At 34.9% G+C, this 19,823-nt stretch overlaps 3 protein-coding genes and 1 long non-coding RNA gene across 9 annotated transcripts in view; 1 reads left to right on the forward strand and 3 right to left on the reverse strand.

Annotated features, from left to right (window-relative positions):
• The window catches only part of LOC128550456 (uncharacterized), a 53,508-nt gene extending 40,166 nt beyond the window's left edge, over positions 1-13,342 (reverse strand). Inside the window, exons 1-2 of one of the 2 annotated variants that reach the window (XM_053529540.1) lie at positions 13,259-13,342; positions 174-335 (exon numbers count right to left, since the gene is read on the reverse strand). The gene's annotated coding sequence lies outside the window, so the exon portion shown is untranslated. Of the gene's footprint in view, positions 1-173; positions 336-8,781; positions 8,830-13,258 lie in introns of those variants that run through there. The other variant, XM_053529541.1, reaches the window with a different exon arrangement.
• LOC128550457 (uncharacterized) lies at positions 10,686-13,041 on the forward strand. 4 transcript variants are annotated; one of them, XR_008368298.1, is made up of 3 exons: positions 10,686-10,782; positions 11,242-11,351; positions 12,995-13,041. It is a non-coding gene; the product is annotated as an uncharacterized LOC128550457 (long non-coding RNA). The 4 variants fall into 4 exon arrangements; XR_008368300.1 differs by lacking the exon at positions 10,686-10,782 and adding an exon at positions 10,794-10,812; XR_008368297.1 differs by lacking the exon at positions 10,686-10,782 and adding an exon at positions 10,841-10,982.
• A 1,182-nt stretch (positions 13,343-14,524) lies between the features above and the next one.
• On the reverse strand, positions 14,525-16,437 carry LOC123532929 (uncharacterized). 2 transcript variants are annotated; one of them, XR_008368522.1, is made up of 5 exons: positions 16,366-16,437; positions 16,044-16,116; positions 15,652-15,722; positions 15,108-15,386; positions 14,525-14,789 (listed from the first exon to the last, which is right to left on the reverse strand). XR_008368522.1 is itself a non-coding variant. In XM_053530777.1 (5 exons), exons 1-5 carry the CDS (start codon positions 16,426-16,428, stop codon positions 14,705-14,707), a joined length of 348 nt encoding a protein of 115 aa, XP_053386752.1. In that variant the 5' UTR covers positions 16,429-16,437; the 3' UTR covers positions 14,525-14,704. The 2 variants fall into 2 exon arrangements, 1 of the variants encoding a protein (XP_053386752.1); XM_053530777.1 differs by having other exon boundaries at positions 15,331-15,386.
• A 143-nt stretch (positions 16,438-16,580) lies between these two features.
• LOC128546120 (putative Polycomb group protein ASXL3) lies at positions 16,581-18,672 on the reverse strand. The gene is made up of 5 exons (XM_053529782.1): positions 18,390-18,672; positions 17,863-18,164; positions 17,475-17,610; positions 16,841-17,020; positions 16,581-16,631 (listed from the first exon to the last, which is right to left on the reverse strand). The coding sequence occupies exons 1-5, from the start codon at positions 18,555-18,557 to the stop codon at positions 16,581-16,583; spliced, it is 837 nt and encodes a 278-aa protein (XP_053385757.1). The 5' UTR covers positions 18,558-18,672.
• Between the last annotated feature and the right edge of the window lie 1,151 nt (positions 18,673-19,823).

Below are 19,823 nucleotides of genomic sequence, written 5' to 3' on the forward strand. Positions count from 1 at the left end.
AATTGTTTGTCTGCAAGAGTCCATCGGGAACATGTATGGAATGTGAGACATGTTGGGCCTCTAGATGGTCTCAGTGTGCATGCGCACAAGAACCATGCTTCTTCACCACCATTTTGGAAAAAATGTTTCGTAAGCAGATAAATGTAAGCCTGTTTTTGGTCCAAAATATTTACCTGTGTTGTTTCTGTTGACACTAAGTCTTGTTGGTGTTCTAAGTGGCTGCTATGTGACGGTGAGTTTGATTTTATAAATCACCGATTGTAATAAAATAATTTGCGGGTGGTCAAGTTTACCATCTGTTCTAATTTATCATCAGTACCAGTATAACTGTTAATCTGTAATTAAAAATGTAAAAATATCACATAATCACATAATTTTATTGAAATTTAGAAATGTCAAGGACAGTACTTCTTACTGAAGGTCTGCAATATTTCATACACTCTTTTGGCTGCCTATTTTGTTCTTCGTTGAAACAATTAACACCTCTGTGAAATGCATATGTAACGAAATGATGTAGATATTTCATTTTCAGTAATAATGTTTACATGTTATCTGATAAAACATAGTACTAATCTTATGCAGCACCATGTACAGTTTAACTTCCACCAAAATCATGACATATATATTTTCAATTAAGAAGTGTTTAATGGACCCCAATCACACTCACAGTTGACATCTCAACCACCTCATTGAGGATCAGCATCAAGTTTGTATGGTGTGCTGTGTGAACCAAATGTATAAAATAAATTACATGTAGTAATGATTGTGCTGATATATGCTTTGAAAATCATGAATCAATATTATATTGTACTTAAGCTTTCTACCTCAAGTACTTTTCTTCAGCGTTTCAAATTTGAAAAAATTGTACTTTTGTAATAAAGACTTTAAAACTGTCCTTCTGAAGCTATATTTTCTTAATTTAATCTTATTTGCAGAATACATAGTATAGTGTTTGTATGCACCATACTTTTTAAGGAGATTTTTTATTTGCACATCCTATTTTATACAATGCTTCTTGTTTATTCTGCTAACAGTTTTTCTGGAATTCTATGCAGGCAAAGTGTAATTTTCCACATGGGACTTTTTATATTCTCTTCCAAATTTACTGAATGTTACACTTTAAAGTTAAAATTTAGTATTCGCGTTGCATTTATATGGTATAACTGCAGTATGTTCTATTTGAGCCGTGCCATGAGAAAACCAACATAGTGGGTATGCGACCAGCATGGATCCAGACCAGCCTGCGCATCCGCGCAGTCTGGTCAGGCTCCATGCTGTTCGCTTTTAAAGCCTATTGGAATTGGAGAAACTGTTAGCGAACAGCATGGAGCCTGACCAGACTGCGCGGATGCGCAGGCTGGTCTGGATCCATGCTGGTCGCATACCCACTATGTTGGTTTTCCCATGGCACGGCTCATTTATAGAACAAAGGAGAGAGCTATTATGCCAAATTTAAATAGCCGTCACCTGTAAATCTATGGAGGAACTAGTCCAATAAATTTGATGCGATCCTAGGAAATATTGAGTTATTTTTCTTATGGGCAATATCTCCACTTGCGTCAAACACTCGAAAGACCAAAATAGTGGAGGAAATTTCCAATGAATTTGTCATCAATCTATCTATTTTTACTGCCACGTCCTCTTTTCAAGTTTAACATGCAGATGCATGTCTGTGCGAGAGATTTTAAAGAAGAAATGTACAGATGGTTAAAAGTAATACCAATGTATTTGCGAAGTGTTGAAAATCAAAGATGACAGTGTTGTTAAAAAGAAGACTTTACAGTTAAAAGAGATTAAAAATTGCATTCTTCGAGAATATTTGGTCACTCCATGTCCGAATTGTTCCAGGGTAGGGACCTGCACAACCTTGGTTGGAAGAGAGTTCTATAGAACTATAAAAGCTGGGAAGAAAGAGAACTTGTAATAATTACAGGGTGTAAGAATCTGCTTGTAAGACAAGAGGTGCATGTGTCTAGCGGGCAGGTGGTATAACGTAAGTGGGCATTGGCACTGCAACCAGTCCACTTACAATTTTATAAAACATTTATAAGTAGCCTGGCATCAGATCTTCTGTCTTCAAGCAAACGCCACCCCAGTTTGTTTACTAATTGGGAGACACTGCTGTATGTGGAGTAATCATTGGAAACCCATCACGCAGCCCTGCACTGAACCATTTCAATTAAATGGATGTTTTGTTTCGTATATGGACTCCAAACAGAGCTGAGTATTCAAGTCGAGGTCTGACTAGGGTTTTGTAAGCAAACGCTTTAACGTTTGTGTCTTTAATAGGGATGTTCCTTTTCCGAAAGTTAAGACCTTGACTTGATTTGGCGGTGACCTGATTAACATATTTGTTCCAGTTAAGGTCTGAGGAGATAGTGACTCCCAGATATTTTGCATCACTTACTGTTACAAGGATTTGGCCATGGAGTGAGTATTTGGACCTATATGGGTTTTTTGACCTAGTGATATTTATCACTGTACATTTTGAGGGGTTAAACTCCATGTCCCATTTGCTCTCCCAGACCTGTAACTAGGGATTTTTCTAGAGTGGAATACCAGGGCGCCGTGCCCTGCCCCTTCTTAGCGGCGCCCTTCAGCCCAAATTGTCGCCTTTTGCAACGCACAAAATGCACCCTGCCCCTTTTTAGCAGCACCTTGCCCTTTCTGGAGGTCTAGAAAAAATCCCTAGTAACCTGTCAAGGTCTTGCTGAAGAATACTTTCATGAGAGGAATTTTTGACGGTGTTGTAAACAGCAGTGTCGTCAGCAAATAACCGGACCTGTGAAACTATAAATAATTTCAGGCAGATCATATATGTATACAGTATAGTAGAAAGAGAAGTGGGCCTAGAACAGAACCTTGGGGTAACCGGATGTTACTGGGAATTCATCTGATGTTTCCCCATCAACTAAGACTGATTGGCGCCAACCTATCAGGAAGAATTTGCTCCATTGCAGTGTTGCCCTGGACACCATGCACTAGATGAAGTTTAAAAAGAAGCTTAAGGTAGTTGACCTTATCGAAAGCTTTCGAGAAGTCCAGCAGTACTAGCTGGCTAGGTCTGTTTGGTGACCTTGGATTAAGTTTCTTGATAGGTCTTCAAATAGTTCTAGGTGCTGTGTTTTGCATGACCTTTTCTCCCTACAACTGTGCTGTGAGTCATAAAGAATGTTGGCCTGGAACTTGGCTTTGTAATACTGGATGCAAAAATGTGCTCTAATAGTTTACAAAGAACACGTCAATGAAATTGGCCGATTTAGGTTTAAATGCAGATTTTGTTGTGAATAAGAGATAATTTCAAATGAAACTTACATGTATCAAAAGGGGATTCAATTCCTCATTGATTTATGTAGAAATTATCAAATATTTTCTGGTCATTTATTATTTAAACCTATGTACTGTACATAATAAACATTTAGTTATTTTATCACGTCTACATTCTACAAGGCAATATGAATGCACAAGCGATAAAACCAATTGTATCATAGCTCTGTGTTTTTTCTTAATAAATTTGGTGCAGTTAATTCGTATACACTGAGTACAGGGTGCGGTAACTAAAAGTGTGCAGGTATTTAATACCCGCATGCTAGTTACCGCACTGTTGGATAGGAAAGTATGCCAGCGTGTCTGGAACAGTAGACAGCGAAGTGTATTTTATTGATTTTCTGCTCTAGCATTGGTTTATTTTACCTGGGCTTTACACATTTGTAAAGCAAGGATTTTAAGTACTCACTGAACTGCTGTATATGGCAAATGTGGAACGCCTACAACTACCATATATGGATGGCTATGATACAAAACAGAAAGAACATTGAAACTCTCGGGTAAACGAATTATACTCGGGGGGCTATGCCCCCTCGTACAAATCGTTTACCCTCGAGTTTCAATGCTCTTTCTATTACTAACTTTACATGACGGTGTACTGTGATTTATCCTCCATCATTTTGGTCCTTCGAAGTTTTGACGATAAGGCTGCCTGTCACAAATATTAAATCTAATCGTCCAATTATTTAGACTCTGGACGGACCTTCTGGGGAGTTAGCTAGACTCATGGATTGGAACTACTTTTTCGCAAACAGAGAAGCAGTGTGAACTGAAAAAAACATGGTGCTCCTCAGACTAACAAAGATCATGTTGGTCGGAGCTGATAGCCCCCAGTTATCCTCTCTAGCTACCTTCAAATTTATTATCTCATAAATTTACCATGTCTCAGAGCTCCAAATAAACTGCGTATTTACGCAATTAAAGTAAATACCTAGACTCTTCCACACATTAGATACTACATATTAACGACTGTTACAACCCAAGAACTATGACGCGCCAGGTATAAAATTAGTGAAAGATTGCAATCGCTGATTGGCTGAGTGTATATATCGATGTAAACGTCACGCATAGCTCCCTTTTATTTTAGATCTATCTTTTTTGTCGGCTGCTAGACGGAATTTACAAAAACATTAGATATTTCTGTAAAAAAAATAAATAAATAAAAATAAAGAAAGCGACACACCATTCAGTATCCTTAAACCCAAAGAATTGAATGTGTTAGAAAAAATAACTGATGGAGATACATTAGTAATTTGACCCACTGGATATGGAAAGTCATTATCGTCGGAAGCCCTTGAGCCGTCCCTTCCCTTGACCCGTTACCATGTTTAGTTTTGACTTCTATCTCGCGAGATCTCTCATTGCACATGTGCAAACTGTGGAAAAACTTTTTACTTTCATTTTAAATTTTTCTTGGAAGAAGATGATGAATTATGCAGTGAAAACATGAATTATCAGCATAATTTCATTTTGAATCAACTAAAACCAATCTGACTAAAGTACATCTCCTATTACGCTACGCATAGGATCTGAGAACGACCTATTCATTGCCTCGTTCTGATGACCCTTTCGCTAGCCAATCAGAACCTAACTTACAACATCTTGCAAATCTACCTGTAGCCTTGACTTTTGATATTTACAATTCTTATGTCAACATGTATCAGATAGCCGGTTAGTTCAGTCGGTAGGCCACTTGCTTTGTAAGCGAGGGGTCCCGGGTTCGAGCCCTGGAATGACTGCACATTTTTCTTACTCTTTGACATTCAAACAAGTCGTCTGATTGGATAAAATAAAAATAGCAATACTGGAAATCCAAAATATACAGAAGACGAATGTGAATTGGTCGTTCTCAGATCTTCGTTTAGAAGATCAAGTACTTAAGTCAGATTGCAACTAAAACTTACTTTTTATCCCCATCCTCAAAAGATTCATCAAAGATTCTTTGTAATAAAAAATTATTTTTCAAGATAAAATTTACGTCTGCTTTGTTTACATTTCCTCAATGAAAGTCACGTGACGTGACAAATAACTTGGTGTGACGTCACAAGGGCATTCCCAAAATGGCCGATATCTAACTGACAAGTGCTGTTTTTCTGTTAGTTTCTTTTTATAACTTGGAAAACTATTCTGAAAATATTGCATGGATTGAAAGGAATAGGAACAATTATTAAGGTAAGATTAAAATTTTCTGAAAGTGTTAAAGATTTTAAATGCATTTTTGCTGGAAATCATTAACGGGACGGCTCAAGGGCTCCCGAGGATAATTTATGAAGTTGTGCAGAAGATTTCAATTAAAGTTATACCAATTCTATTATCAATACTAGATACCTGCGTAGAAAGAGAATAATTTATAGATCTATTCTATACGTACGTATTCAACAACATAGACAATATAGCCGACTGGAAGCGCTTATCAGTTGTGTATTGTTTAAACCTTCATACTTTTAGGTTTAGCTTGTTATGTTAGGTGACTGAACAATCCTTTCAGGATTAATAGACAAAGTACATGTACTATACTGGTACTGATGATAAACCCGGACAGATGATAAAGTCGACCACCTTGGAAATATTCGATTGCAATCGGTTATTTATAAAATTGAACACACCATCTAATAGTTTCCACTTACAACACCAACTGGTGTAAATAAAAACAAAATTGGTAAATATTCTGTATAAATAAATGACTTACATTTATCTGTATAAAAATATTTATCTAAAATTACTGGGGAAGAGGGTGATTTTTTGCGCATGCTCACTGTCGCAATATGAAGCCTGACATTGGGTCACTTTTCATTACTTGATCAGGAATGACTGTTGCAGCTTTTTGGGGAAAGTTTCAGTATAATACTACGAAGAAAATTTTGTAAATGACAAAGTGGTCGGATTTATCATCAGTCAACCATCGTACAGTCCCCATTTTACAAACCCCTTTCAGGGCCTCACTTTTCGTGTGAGTTTGCTAACTAAATATAAATTTGAATTCTGTATAGTTTTCAGCAAATGTTAACCTTTATTTTGATACTGACCATTGATTACAAATTGCAGAAATAAAAAAGTTACAGGTAAAAAACCTAATTTTCTGTTCGGGTTTATCATCAGTACCAGTATGCATTCAATACCAAGGTTTAACCTGAGCTACGCATTTCTCTTTGGCAGTGGCTACGATTATGGTACCGTAATTCTAGCCTCCGGTTCTAGGATTGCGGGAGTTCCGTATTCCTAGACAACCCTATGAGAATAGGCTAGGATTACTGAAGTATTTAAGAGGCATCAAATTTATGTTAGGACATGCATAAATGACATTGTAAACTTACTCATTTCACTTAATTTCACTAAATATTTCGTGCTTTCGATTGGCCGTTTTGGGTTAGTATCATCTTTATGGCGGTGCGTGGAGATATTATAGAATTATCTATGTTTCGTATATACCTGTATTTTTTTCATCAAGTCAACACAAATGGTCTTTAATAACATACAATATGGTTATAATCATAAAATTCAAAGTATAGAATTTTTTTTAAAATCTAACTTTGACACTCATATTTCTAATATATTTCCACCATTAAGATTATACTAACCCAAAACGGCGGATAGAAAACACGAAAAAATAAGGTACTGGTACTGATGATAAACCCGGACAGATGATAAAGTCAACCACCTTGGAAATATTCGATTTCAATCGGCTATTTATAAAATTGAACACACCATCTAATAGTTTCCACTTACAATACCAACTGGTGTAAATAAAAACAAAATTTGTAAATATTCTGCATAAATAAATGACTTACATTTATCTGTGTAAGCTGAGGCTATCCGCACGACGGTCGTGCCGATAATTTTCCTTATCCGCACGACCATCGTGCCGATTATTTTCGTTACTCGCACGACGGTCGTGCCGATTATTTTCGTTATTCGCACGACGATCTGCTGACATAACTGGAAAGTCGTGTCGATTATTCAAAAATAAAAGTTTGTTACTGATACAACTAAAAATACTGTATACATGTATGTGAAATTTAGTTAATCTTTTCTGAGGTTTTTCCTTTTTTCCTTGGAGACTTTTTTTCAACTTTTTAACAAAAAGTTGCAAAACTGTTTTTTTTTATGCTTTAAACATGGTCAGTGATATTAGAAATCAACTTACTGACGCTCTAAAGACATAACCCCCTTATTTGTATTCATTTTTGACACAAAAATAATTTCAGAAAAGTCTCACTTAAAACAATCCGATCTAGATCTACCCAACCTATTTTTTTAAGCATGTTACCGAAAACAATTTTTAAAAGCCTTTTCAGATCTCCATAAAGTACAATTTTAGCATGCACCTACCCGCATTATGTTGAATCACTTACGCACGATTTATTGAATTAAAAACATAACATGACAAGTAAAATAACGGCATGAAGGTATGCTAACTAACTATTATTAATTATGCAAGAATATGTGTTCTTTGCATTCTTTTGATTTATTTGCAATGGATGATTTATTCAATTATTTTTACTTATAATGGTTGTTTTAATATCTATTGATTTGATATCTTAAACAATGAACGTGATGCTATTACAGCTAGTATTTTTAACTAAGATATACCTTACGCCAAAATTAGAAATGCTACCGAAACACCCGTCGTGCGGATAAGAATACTAATCGGCACGACCGTCGTGCGGATAAGAAAAATAATCGGCACGACAGTCGTGCCGATAGACACTTCCAAAATATTTATCCAAAATTACTGGGGAGGAGGGTGTTTTTTTGCCCATGCTCACTGTTGCCACATGAAGGCCTGACATTGGGTCACTTTTCATTACTTGATCAGGAATGACTGTCACAGCTGTTTGGGGAAAGTTTCAATATAATACTACCATGAAAATTTTGTAAATGACAAAGTGGTCGAATTTATCATCAGTCAACCTGCGTAAGTCCCCATTTTACTAACCCATTTCAGAGCCTTACTTCGTGTGAGTTTGCTAACTAAATATAAATTTGAAATATGTAAAGTTTTCAGCAGATGTTAAGCTTTATTTTGATACGGACCATTGATTACAAACTGCAGAAATAAAAAAGTCACAGGTAAAAAACCTCATTTTCTGTTCGGGTTTATCATCAGTACCAGTAGGCATGAAAAATTAAATGAAATAAGTAAGTTTACAACATCATTTATGCGTGTCCTAACATATAATTTATGCCTCTTAAAATACTTCTGTAATCCTAGCCTATCCTCATAGGGTTGTCTAGGAATACGGAACTTCCGTAATCCTAGAACCGGAGGCTAGGAATACGGTACCGTAATCGTAGCCACTGCCTTTCTCTTTGGGCAAGCCTGGCTATTTTTAGATTAGCATTTGCGCGGTGGATTATGGTATTTGTACAGAAATCTGTACGTTTTTAATCGGTTTGTAACTGACTCTGTATTCGATAAGACAGATCAGTGAAACAGACTAAGTAAATACCCACCAAAAGAAAAGCTTATCAGGAGCTCTGATGTCTTCTACGTTTGTTTAAGGGGACGCATATTGCTACATTCACAGTTCATACAGCAATGCGGAAGGGGTGCATATTCAAGAAATCGATGGTGGGAAAATAAAAAACATATTCCTAAACTGATATAATACTGATGGACACCTGTAATATTCAGTATTTTGTGGATAAGGATGTGGTACTATGAATGTAATAGGAAAACAGAGGTCTTTGTGAAAGTACATTCAACACAAAATATTAAGCTTTTGTATAAGGAAAATACAGGTTTTTTACAATAACAGTGTTCCAAATAATGTTGAAGGGATGAGATTTTCTTTCTAACACACCAGGTTTGCTTAAACATGTAAAAATTTAACGCCACGTCTGTTAATCTCGGGATGGACGCCATATTTCTCATTGATAAAAAATGTAAACAAAAAAGTCAGAGTGGGATTAGCATTGCAAGGGCATAACATGACATTCTACACAATGAATACCTTAGAAAAGATATCTAAGATGCTACACAGGTCAGGCGGGTTAAATGCATAATGTCGATCACTTGAAATTCATCTTGAAAAGGTGGTTAATTTTACTTTGTTTACATGGTTTTAATTTTCCCACGACTTCTCGGCGATTCACTGCAAATGTATTACTGCGCCTGACGAAAGGTAATTCTAATAAACAACGGGAGACAACTTAGGTGTCAGCACGTGTACGATTTTTAAAAAAACATGTCGATGATTATAATTTCTTATCAAATAATGAATCCTATTCAGATATTCGTCTTTAATATGAGAAAATTATTAATTTCTGTGGACATTTGTCAAAAAATATTACTTACAGTGGACTACTTTGCGCATCAAACTGGTTTCCGCTTCAGTTGTGAGGCACTTCCGTTATACTTTTGACAACAATAACAAAACACAAAATGAATCAATAAAGTCACTTATAAACCGACTGCTACTTAAATCAGTGTAAGTAAAGTTGTTGTTACAACATTGTACATGTTCGTTACGTTATGAGATAAAGTTTGTCTTGAACTGCATAATCCATTAATTACATTTAGATGATATTGCACTTACAACTTATTTGACCCCGTTTTTTACGTGAATGACAGCATTCTCGTGCAACTCGTGCAAACAGAGTTATGAAAAGTATGGTGGAGAATTCAAGGACAAATTATAAATGACATTAAAGTGAGGATAACTGTATATTCGTCCAGTTTTGATCATTGACATTCCAGCTGTGTATTAGTAACTTTTGTGAACAAGATTAGAATGTTGCTTTTCCACATATACACATTGATTGGACCTCTCAACCAAATTTCATACCTTATTTTAGGGATTTTTAAGAGAATACATTTTCAGAAGTTTGTTGAATGTGTTTTGATATTTAAGTGCATTGTAGTTCATGAATACCAAGTTAAAAATTAATAATGGCAACATTTCTAGGCCTTTATTGTAAGCCACTAGACTTCTGTAACGATAAATGTTTAATGTATTAAGGGGAATATACTCTTATAGTTTTAGAATGTGGCATTCCTTGACCACCGTATCTTTTCTTATGCACTACTTTGTAAACAAACTAAATAATGAGTTTTAGCTCACATATGCGAAATGAAAAGCAAGACAGTGAACTTATTTCACATTCTTTCTTTAAATTAGAATCTGTAGGACATTGATAAATGTTTGGACAAAGTGAAGCACTATTATTTTCGCACCAAAAAGTCTTAATTGTTGACTTTGAATGTACACAAGAAGTCTTATGTAATTCAACAATAACTTTCTTATTTCAGTTTTTCTCATTTTTATTTTAGTGAGCAATCCTTTGTGTACTTATAACAGTTGAAACAGTATTCATTTCATTTACCAAAACCTTGTACTTTGGTAGCAGTTGGTAGTTTCCAGCCACAGATTCGAATTGGCCAGGGTCAAAATCTGTCATTAGAGATAAAACCTTGAAGTGAAGGCAGTTTTGGTGTTTGAAATATTTGTTGATGTGAGTTTGTGATTAACAAGTTTAAGAATGGTATGTTGCAGAAATTCTGGCAGATGCGAATGTAAGCTTGATGGCATCATTTTCATATAACTGCTTGAAATGCATATATGCCACTATCAGCATTGAGCGTCTCGTGAACTGTCAAATGTCATATAGGCCTCACACAGTTGAAAATAGTGAAAAAAGTAATCGGTTGACAGGTATTTTTGTCCAGCTCTGCAAGTAATACTTGAAACTGAGTACAGAATGCAAGTGGCCATTTGTCTCTATCCATTCCCCTAACATTTTAAGGCCAGTTGGAGATATGGCTAATTTGGGCTGAAATGTCATGTATTTTCGCGGGCTGAAATTATCTTTCAGGTGGCTTGTAGATTTAAAAATCTGTGCTTTGTATGAAGTTTACTATGTATTTTATTTCTTCTTCAAGTAAGATGTAAACCGGTATCTTTTTATTTTCAGGTCTGCATCTCGTAAGATATCGGAAGCCGTCTGACTTGGCCACATCGCTCGGAAGTCCGAAGTACTAGAAAAAACCGCCATCTGCTACCTTAAGACATTTGTCAATTTTTGTAAGTACTATTTCATGCTTTCTTTTGTGTTGTTCAAGCTCTCCAGTATGTGTTATTTAAAAATCCGAGCTGAATGGATTCATAACATAGACAGATGTTGTTTGATATGGTAGAAGTTAAGGGGAGGTAACTCTGATTTTACCGGGTAAGTAAATCTTATTTTTGTTTGTAGTGTAGGGTTTTCTTAAAATTTCTAGCGGGAAACACATTTCTTTTGTAGTTTATATCAAATTTAAAGGAAGAAGGACTATTTAAAGGAAATATAGGTGCAACTTTTTGGCATTTTCTAAATACATGGCTGTTTCACAAGGCTCGGAACTGGATTCTGTGGTGATATTTCTTTCGAAGATATTTCTCGAGTGGCAGGTATGATTTTAGTTCTTACAAATTTCTATTGTGGCTTTATCGGTGTCAGGACATGACGACAGAAGAAAAGTGTAGAGAGTGGATACATCTTGGGTGCATTTAAGGTCCTGGAGTGAGGGAACATTTGCAGATATTTGTTTTTAATTAAGAGAAGATACGGTTTCTCGGAGATGTACTGGGAGATTGCTCGAATTCGTTAAAATAGGTAAGTTTGGCAACAACAACAACAACAACAACAACAACAACAAAAACAACAACAACAACAAAAGTGCATTGTAAAATATTTATTTAAAGCTATTTTATACTTACTGTATGTAAGGTAATATGAAAAAGTACTTGTAAACAGGGGCGGCTTTTCCTGAGCTTGCGGATTTGAAGTACAGTTAGTCTTGGGTAAGTAAGCTGTGCTGCTTTTAATTCTGTTCCTCAAGTATGCAGGGCTGTGCACAATGCTAATACAGTACATTTATGGCCATCATGTAATAGTAGGTAAGTCTTTTTTTAATGTCAGAAAGATAGATGCAGTAAGAAATATGTGTGTAAAATGGGGCCAAATCCACAATATTGTAGACATTGTTTGGACATGTGCAATTTGCAAGAAGAACAAAGCATTGTTTAAATATTGGTAAGATTTTATTTGTCATAGATCATTTTCTTAGAATCAGGTGCCAGACAGTCCATGGAGATGCATGTCTTGGTCCTTAAGGTAGCAGTTGGTAGTTTCCAGCCACAGATTCGAATTGGCCAGGGTCAAAATCTGTCATTAGAGATAAAACCTTGAAGTGAAGGCAGTTTTGGTGTTTGAAATATTTGTTGATGTGAGTTTGTGATTAACAAGTTTAAGAATGGTATGTTGCAGAAATTCTGGCAGATGCGAATGTAAGCTTGATGGCATCATTTTCATATAACTGCTTGAAATGCATATATGCCACTATCAGCATTGAGCGTCTCGTGAACTGTCAAATGTCATATAGGCCTCACACAGTTGAAAATAGTGAAAAAAGTAATCGGTTGACAGGTATTTTTGTCCAGCTCTGCAAGTAATACTTGAAACTGAGTACAGAATGCAAGTGGCCATTTGTCTCTATCCATTCCCCTAACATTTTAAGGCCAGTTGGAGATATGGCTAATTTGGGCTGAAATGTCATGTATTTTCGCGGGCTGAAATTATCTTTCAGGTGGCTTGTAGATTTAAAAATCTATGCTTTGTATGAAGTTTACTATGTATTTTATTTCTTCTTCAAGTAAGATGTAAACCGGTATCTTTTTATTTTCAGGTCTGCATCTCGTAAGATATCGGAAGCCGTCTGACTTGGCCACATCGCTCGGAAGTCCGAAGTACTAGAAAAAACCGCCATCTGCTACCTTTTTTGCAGGTAAATTTTATAATACCCCACCCACTTTTTTTTAATTTCAAAGTATGCGTCCCCTTAACAGATGCTAGCTTAATCATCAACATGAGATCAGCTGTTTAATCTGAACACAAACTATCATACAAATAAGTAAGATGAGATAACAAACAATTAATAGATTTTACAAACCAATAATGGGAATAATTTTCCCAATTATGATAAGGGAAGTAACTTTTTAAAAAAAGTGTCCAAATCCCCGTACCGTACCCGTACCATAATGCTTGGGTTGAATACCACTAAATCCGGCAAGCTGACCTCGGCCCATGCTCCTAAAACTAAGATAGATTTAGAGGGGTTTAAAAAAAATATAAAAACTTTTCAGTATGATGCAAAGAATGTGCACATGAAATAGCTCAGCTTTTTACAATATTGTTTAATAAATCTCTTGATAGTGGTGCTGTTCCCTCAGATTGGTCTGAGGCTTATGTAAGAATGACAGACATCTCACCCCGATGACATTTCACCCCAAAAAATAGGATGACATTTCACCCCAAAGAGACAAATCACCCCAAAATAGAAGATGACAGATCACCCCCATTTTTTTTTGTTTCTTTTAATCATATTATTATATTGTTTAATAGATTGAATTATTATACACTTACATAATTTATTTTATGCAATTATTATCTCGTCTATTGATATTTTGTGAAACTTATGACTGTAAAAATTTAATGTAAATATATGACATGTCACCTATATAAAAGCTGTTTATTTGAGTATATATAAAATATACTGATTTTAATCATCTTTACAGACGATTATTTAGTCTGATGACATGTAAATGGATCATTTCAGATGTTGCCTTTGTATGTCATTTAATATCATTAAAGATGGTCAAACACATTTTAGCAACAATTTATGACATGTTTCAGTCTTCTGTTACATATTCTGTTACAGATTCATTTAAGGAATTAAACATTTATACATAGAGTTGTATCTATGTTGGAAATATGTATTTTTATTACTTTTTATGAAATTTTTGTAATTATCTCCCTTTAATAGGAGTGTTTTTTTTAAGGGAATTATTTCTTTTGATTTCAATACTTTGTCTACTGTTGCTTTAATGATATTTGGAATTTCAACAAACTAATTCTGTTTCCCACCCCAAGCAACTGTTATCTGTATAGATATGATATCTGTAGATATCATGATACGTATTCAAAACCCCAAAGCAATAGTATTTCATGTAAAAAACCTTCTAGACAATAAATTACAACTAGGTAAGATGTTTACTGGTTTATTTAGATATTCATTAATCACATGAAAAAACAATACATTTATTTACATGACTTATTCACATAGCAAGTATATAGCAAATACATAATACACCTATCACAACTCAATTGGGCAAGTTTCAAACTTCATCAGACACAGTGGCACAGTTAATGTTGGTCACAATACATCTCCTTATCACCTAAAACTGTCCTAATACGTTCCCACATTTCCAAGGAATTCTTCACACACAATGTCATGGTTATCATACTGATCCCATAAATCAAACAACCATTCGTCACTGAGACGACATCGACGGATGTACTTCCTTCAAGAAGTCTGGTCACTTCTAGATTCACCAACTTAGATTCTACAAGGAGGATCTCCAGAAGGCGGTAGGTCTTGACCTTCCCTCTGCCGGCCTTTGTGTTCAGTTTTCGGTGCCACCCTGAAATTATAACAATTTCCCATTACATTACAACATAAAATTAACTGTCAGTTTTGCATTTTAAAAGCCACATTTTTTGTCTACTTGTTACGAATAAAGTTTTTATTATTGTTCATATACTTTTTAAAAAAAATTTATTACTATTGGTAAAATGGCCCCAGCAGGCATGCTTGACTCTGGTTGTTCAAATAGTCATCATCACCATTATTATCATCATCATCATTATGATACTGAATATATTAGATTGTATAGAAATAGGCGCTTAATCAAACTATTGAGCTGCGGTTTTGTATGCAGTCTAAGATAATATTCACTTACCCTCTGTGTCATTGTTGGTACGGATGGTCTGACGGTACACAGATCACTCATCTTCAGACCATTTAGAGCTTTCAAGCCACTCGTCGCTTACATAAGTGAAGAGGTCCTGGACTTGTTCAGAACTGTCTTCCGCCTGCTCTTGTAATTTCCTGAAGGCCCGTTTAATGTCTGCTGCAGGGAGGAATGGCAGTGCTAAAACTTGCGTATCAGACTGTGTACTGACTGGCGTTCTCTGTATGTTCTGGCGAGACCAAACTCTCCGACATGCTTCTGTACAGCCTGCAAAGTATCAAATTTATTTGCATTAACTCCAAAATTTTTGCATTTGATATTAGTCACTGTCATATCAATAGTCTAAATTTGTCAAATAATTTCAAGAGACATTTGATATCAATTATAATAAACTATAAAATTAAAATGGAACAATTATTTTTAGTAAACAAACTTATCAGCCATAAAATACTAAGTTAGACCAATCCCTGCCTTCATAAACAAACAGACAATAAGTTTTAATGCAACTTGAGAAATAAATTTATGTACTCACCTGTGACCAGTGGAATGCACAACCCTTAAGCTTACTACTGGGGAACACCTCCCTCAGGGCCTGCCACAGAGCTGAAAACAAATAATATATATTAGGGACCTCATTATAAGTCAAATACTGTTACCTCATAATGACAATTTTTTTTTTTTTAATAAAATAGCTAATTTAAAAAAAACATTGTTATTTTTGTTATTAACAGAAATTGTACAATTGTTTCATTCATTTGTAATACTCTTCAAATACTGTTCTTATATTTTACACCTCTCTCTCAAATATTGTTAGAAATGATTGATCTAACTTGTTCGTGTTATTTTTGTTATTCACATAGAAATTGTACATTTGTTTCATTCATTTGTAATACTTTGCAAATACTTTTCTTATATTTTACACACCTATCTCAAAGTCCATGGTGAAGCACTCTACTGCTGGAGCCTCTTCCAGAATGTCAAGAACCTTCTGCAGGATCTGAAATTTATGGAATTAAAAGCATTCTACAATGTTGATTATGATATTCTGATTTAATATACACTGATTAGTACAGTTTTATACTTTAAGGAAGAAAAATAAGAAAAGTGTATTTATTTAAATTATTTTCATTTGAATCAAACTGATCTCTTTGCAAATCATATACTGAATTATAATATAAATAACTGAAATAAATTAAATTGAATAATTAAAAATCCTCATCCAAATATTAAACAATGTATAACTCACAGCAACATAGTCCTGCTTTCGGCGTCTTGACATCAGCACGTACATAAGTGGCACCTGCTTCATGTTGTCCCCCTCTCGATGAAGGCATGGATAGACCACAGCTGAACGAATGGTGAATGTACTGCCTTGAATGTACCGTCTAAGTACCACTTCCGTGCTTTGGTCAACAGGTCCAGCTGCGTCTGGGTGGCGAACATCATGGGGGCGTTCTCCGGTCACATGGACATCTCCTCCCAAAATGGCTCCTTGAGGAACTCGTCATCAAACTAAAATTATGAGATATGATATCTATTCAGTGAAAAAAATCAGAACCTTTCCTTTTAGAAATACAAAATAAGATATAGAGTTTTCATGTTACTTAATGAATATCACTTCAATATCATAAAATCATAAAGTTTTTACTGACAAAGCTTTTATTTTGGGGCAAGCACTGAGAGATGACAAAAATGCTGTTTTTTTTTGATATAAAACATACCTCGAAATCCAAGTTCTTTGGCTGTTTTGGGAGAACCCCCTCCCTGGCACGGTGCATTTTTCTGATGACTGATTTTGTTTTTGGTATTCTGCTGTCTTTGGACCCAAACAATGACGTCATGGCTTCATCGACAAACATGGTCGGTCTGAGTTCTATATGTCGCACGGCCTCCTGCTTGGCCTGAAATACAAATTCGTTGTTAGGTTTCTTATATGGCAATATGTTGTATGCCAGTACAATCAAACAATCAAAATAGGTACAGAAAAACTCATAGTTCTGATAAAAAAACTATAAACTAAAAATACATACATCTCGTGCAAGAATGGTTAAGTTTCATAGTTCTAGGTTCAAATATATCAAAAGTTGTGATATCCTGATGAAGGTTCATATTGAACTGAAACTAGTAGATCTACAAATAAATAGATCTACAGTTTAAACATATCAGGTGTTCAGGCGTGTTGTACCTTTACTTTATTTATTCTTTAATAGTGGTTTTATATCAAAAGTTATGAAGCAAACATTTTTAGTATTTATTTATAGTATCCTGTATACTTGATGGGCCAACAAAGTGGTGAATATGTTTATGAAGTTTTAATTAAATATTCCCAATTATGATATCCGGTTTTTTCCTTACCTTTATGACGTAGGAGTGTCCATCTGATGTAACTAGCTTCGGTTTCTTACGAATGGTTCCTTCTTTGATGACGTCATAGGTAACCTCACCGGCATCTTCCAGAATTGTCTGAGACATTGGTCGTTCGTCAAGCGATCTGGAAATTTTATTAGCACAACTAAGAAAACTTACAGGCATAGTCACATATTTGTATTATTCTAGCACTTGATTTGATATTCTAGTTTCATTTTTTGCAATGTTTATCAATACGAGGTACACCGTATCACATTGTACAGATTGATTAGATACTCCATTTTTATTTGGTAATTAAAGCAGTGCTGATGAAAGTGAATGTGATTGTATGTCAGATCACATTCTATGCAAATATTATAATTCAAAACTCACTTACTGTTCAGCATACATGGTCGTGTCAGCAGAGCCGTGTCTGGAAATGTCAAACCCAGATGACAATGGTGATGGTGGTGACGGACCTAGTGGTGATGGTGGTGGTGGGAACGTCCAGTTCTGAGGTAGCTGCAAAGCTGTAGGTGATGGAGGCGTAGGTGGTGGCGGCAGTGATAGAGCAGGTGATGGAGGCGTCGGTGGTGGCGGCAGTGATAGAGCAGGTGATGGAGGCGTCGGTGACTGTGGCGGCATCGTTACAGACTCTATGCTCACCTGTAGATGGAATGTCCCGTGCACTTGAGATGACTGTAAAAAATGGATGTACAATCAACTTATGATTATACCAAACATGAAGACAATAGAATTTATTTGCTGTGAATCAATATTGAACATAATATTTATGTGTCAGCTGTGACCACTTGTAGAAGATTTAATTTCAAAATATATCTCTTCTAAGTAATCTTGATTATTTCATCCATGAAAGATAATTAAGAAATAATCATGTCAGAACTAAATGGATAAGTATCTTACATCTATCATTGTAGAGTGCATGTCCTGAGAGATGTCCATGGGCATGGTACTGTTTGGATCACTTAACTCCTGGGCTGCCTCGGAACAGGGCGGACACACATGATTAAGTTTCTTCAGCCCCTTCTGGATAAGCCTGTAATCTCTACGGCTGATTCCTGAATTTATCATATGATAACAACATATAATTTTGGAAAAACAAGTGCAATATGTAATAATTTGAGTTTTACCCTTAATTGTAAGTTATTTTATACCAGGGTTGGCAAAACCCAGAGTTTTTAGCATATTGCCCAGCCCAGCACAGAACAAAACATATATTTTTAAAATTATTAGATTTGTACATAGTACATCATCAATATATACTTAATATTTGCATTACATATAGTATAACATCACTGTAACTGTATGATAAATTATAATAAAAAACAGTTTACATAGAGGATGATCACAGATCATAGTTTACTAGACATGATAGTATTTCTAATTTTTAAACTTTCTTTAACATATTTTGCAATTTGTTAGTAGTAGTTTGCAACAGCTGAATAAGTTTGAACATCGATGGTCTTACGTAAAAATATTTCTTTATATATCTATTATGTAAATTCCTGTAACAAGGACAAATTAAAATAAAGTGGTAACTCATCTAAGTAGACGGGGCCATTATTCTCAAAAGTGTGCAGAGGATTACAAAGATTGCAAAATGTAAAAGATTGTTTCACTGTGGTTAGTGCCAAAATGTTGAAATGTGTTTACTTTCCCATAAAGAATATTTGTTGTGTAAATACACCATAATTTTGTTAATGAAGCTGTTTGTCAGCTATCTTAGTCACAACTTCACCAATTTTTCAAAGTAGTAAAACTTAATGTTAGAATTAGCTCACATTTTATAACCAATTAGACTAATTTTTAAGCTGGATTGAGATGAAAGCTTCAAACTTATTGAAACCACCCTAGATTCCACTTCCTGGAAAACCAGTACTTTATTAATACTAAACATCATTACCTTTGAATGTTTAAGAACAGTTAGAAATGATTTTACTGAAAAAAATAACTGAACTGTATATTGATTTTTGGTTTCATCACAGGTCTTTTATTATCACACATGATGCATGGGTACTTTGGAATTTCAGCTGTCATGACAACAATTTATTTGTAAAATATGATAGAATTTGATTTCCCTTAGATAACTCTATTAAAATATTCTTCTTTCTAGTTTCTGCATGGACATAAGACAGGCAGTGATTTTCCAGTATTAGAAACTATTTATTTTTCAATATCTATATTACATCATTAATACAGGTTTTTCTCATGGAACAGAAAATATATATGATACATTAATTTTAACTTTTATTATTACCAGTTTTCAAAACAATAATAATAAAACTAACATCACAAAAATATAATTGTAACTGATACATTAACTTAATCATAAAATAT

The sequence above is a fragment of the Mercenaria mercenaria genome, chromosome 18 (assembly GCF_021730395.1).
Source record: "Mercenaria mercenaria strain notata chromosome 18, MADL_Memer_1, whole genome shotgun sequence".
NCBI classification, from domain to species: Eukaryota; Metazoa; Mollusca; class Bivalvia; order Venerida; family Veneridae; genus Mercenaria; species Mercenaria mercenaria.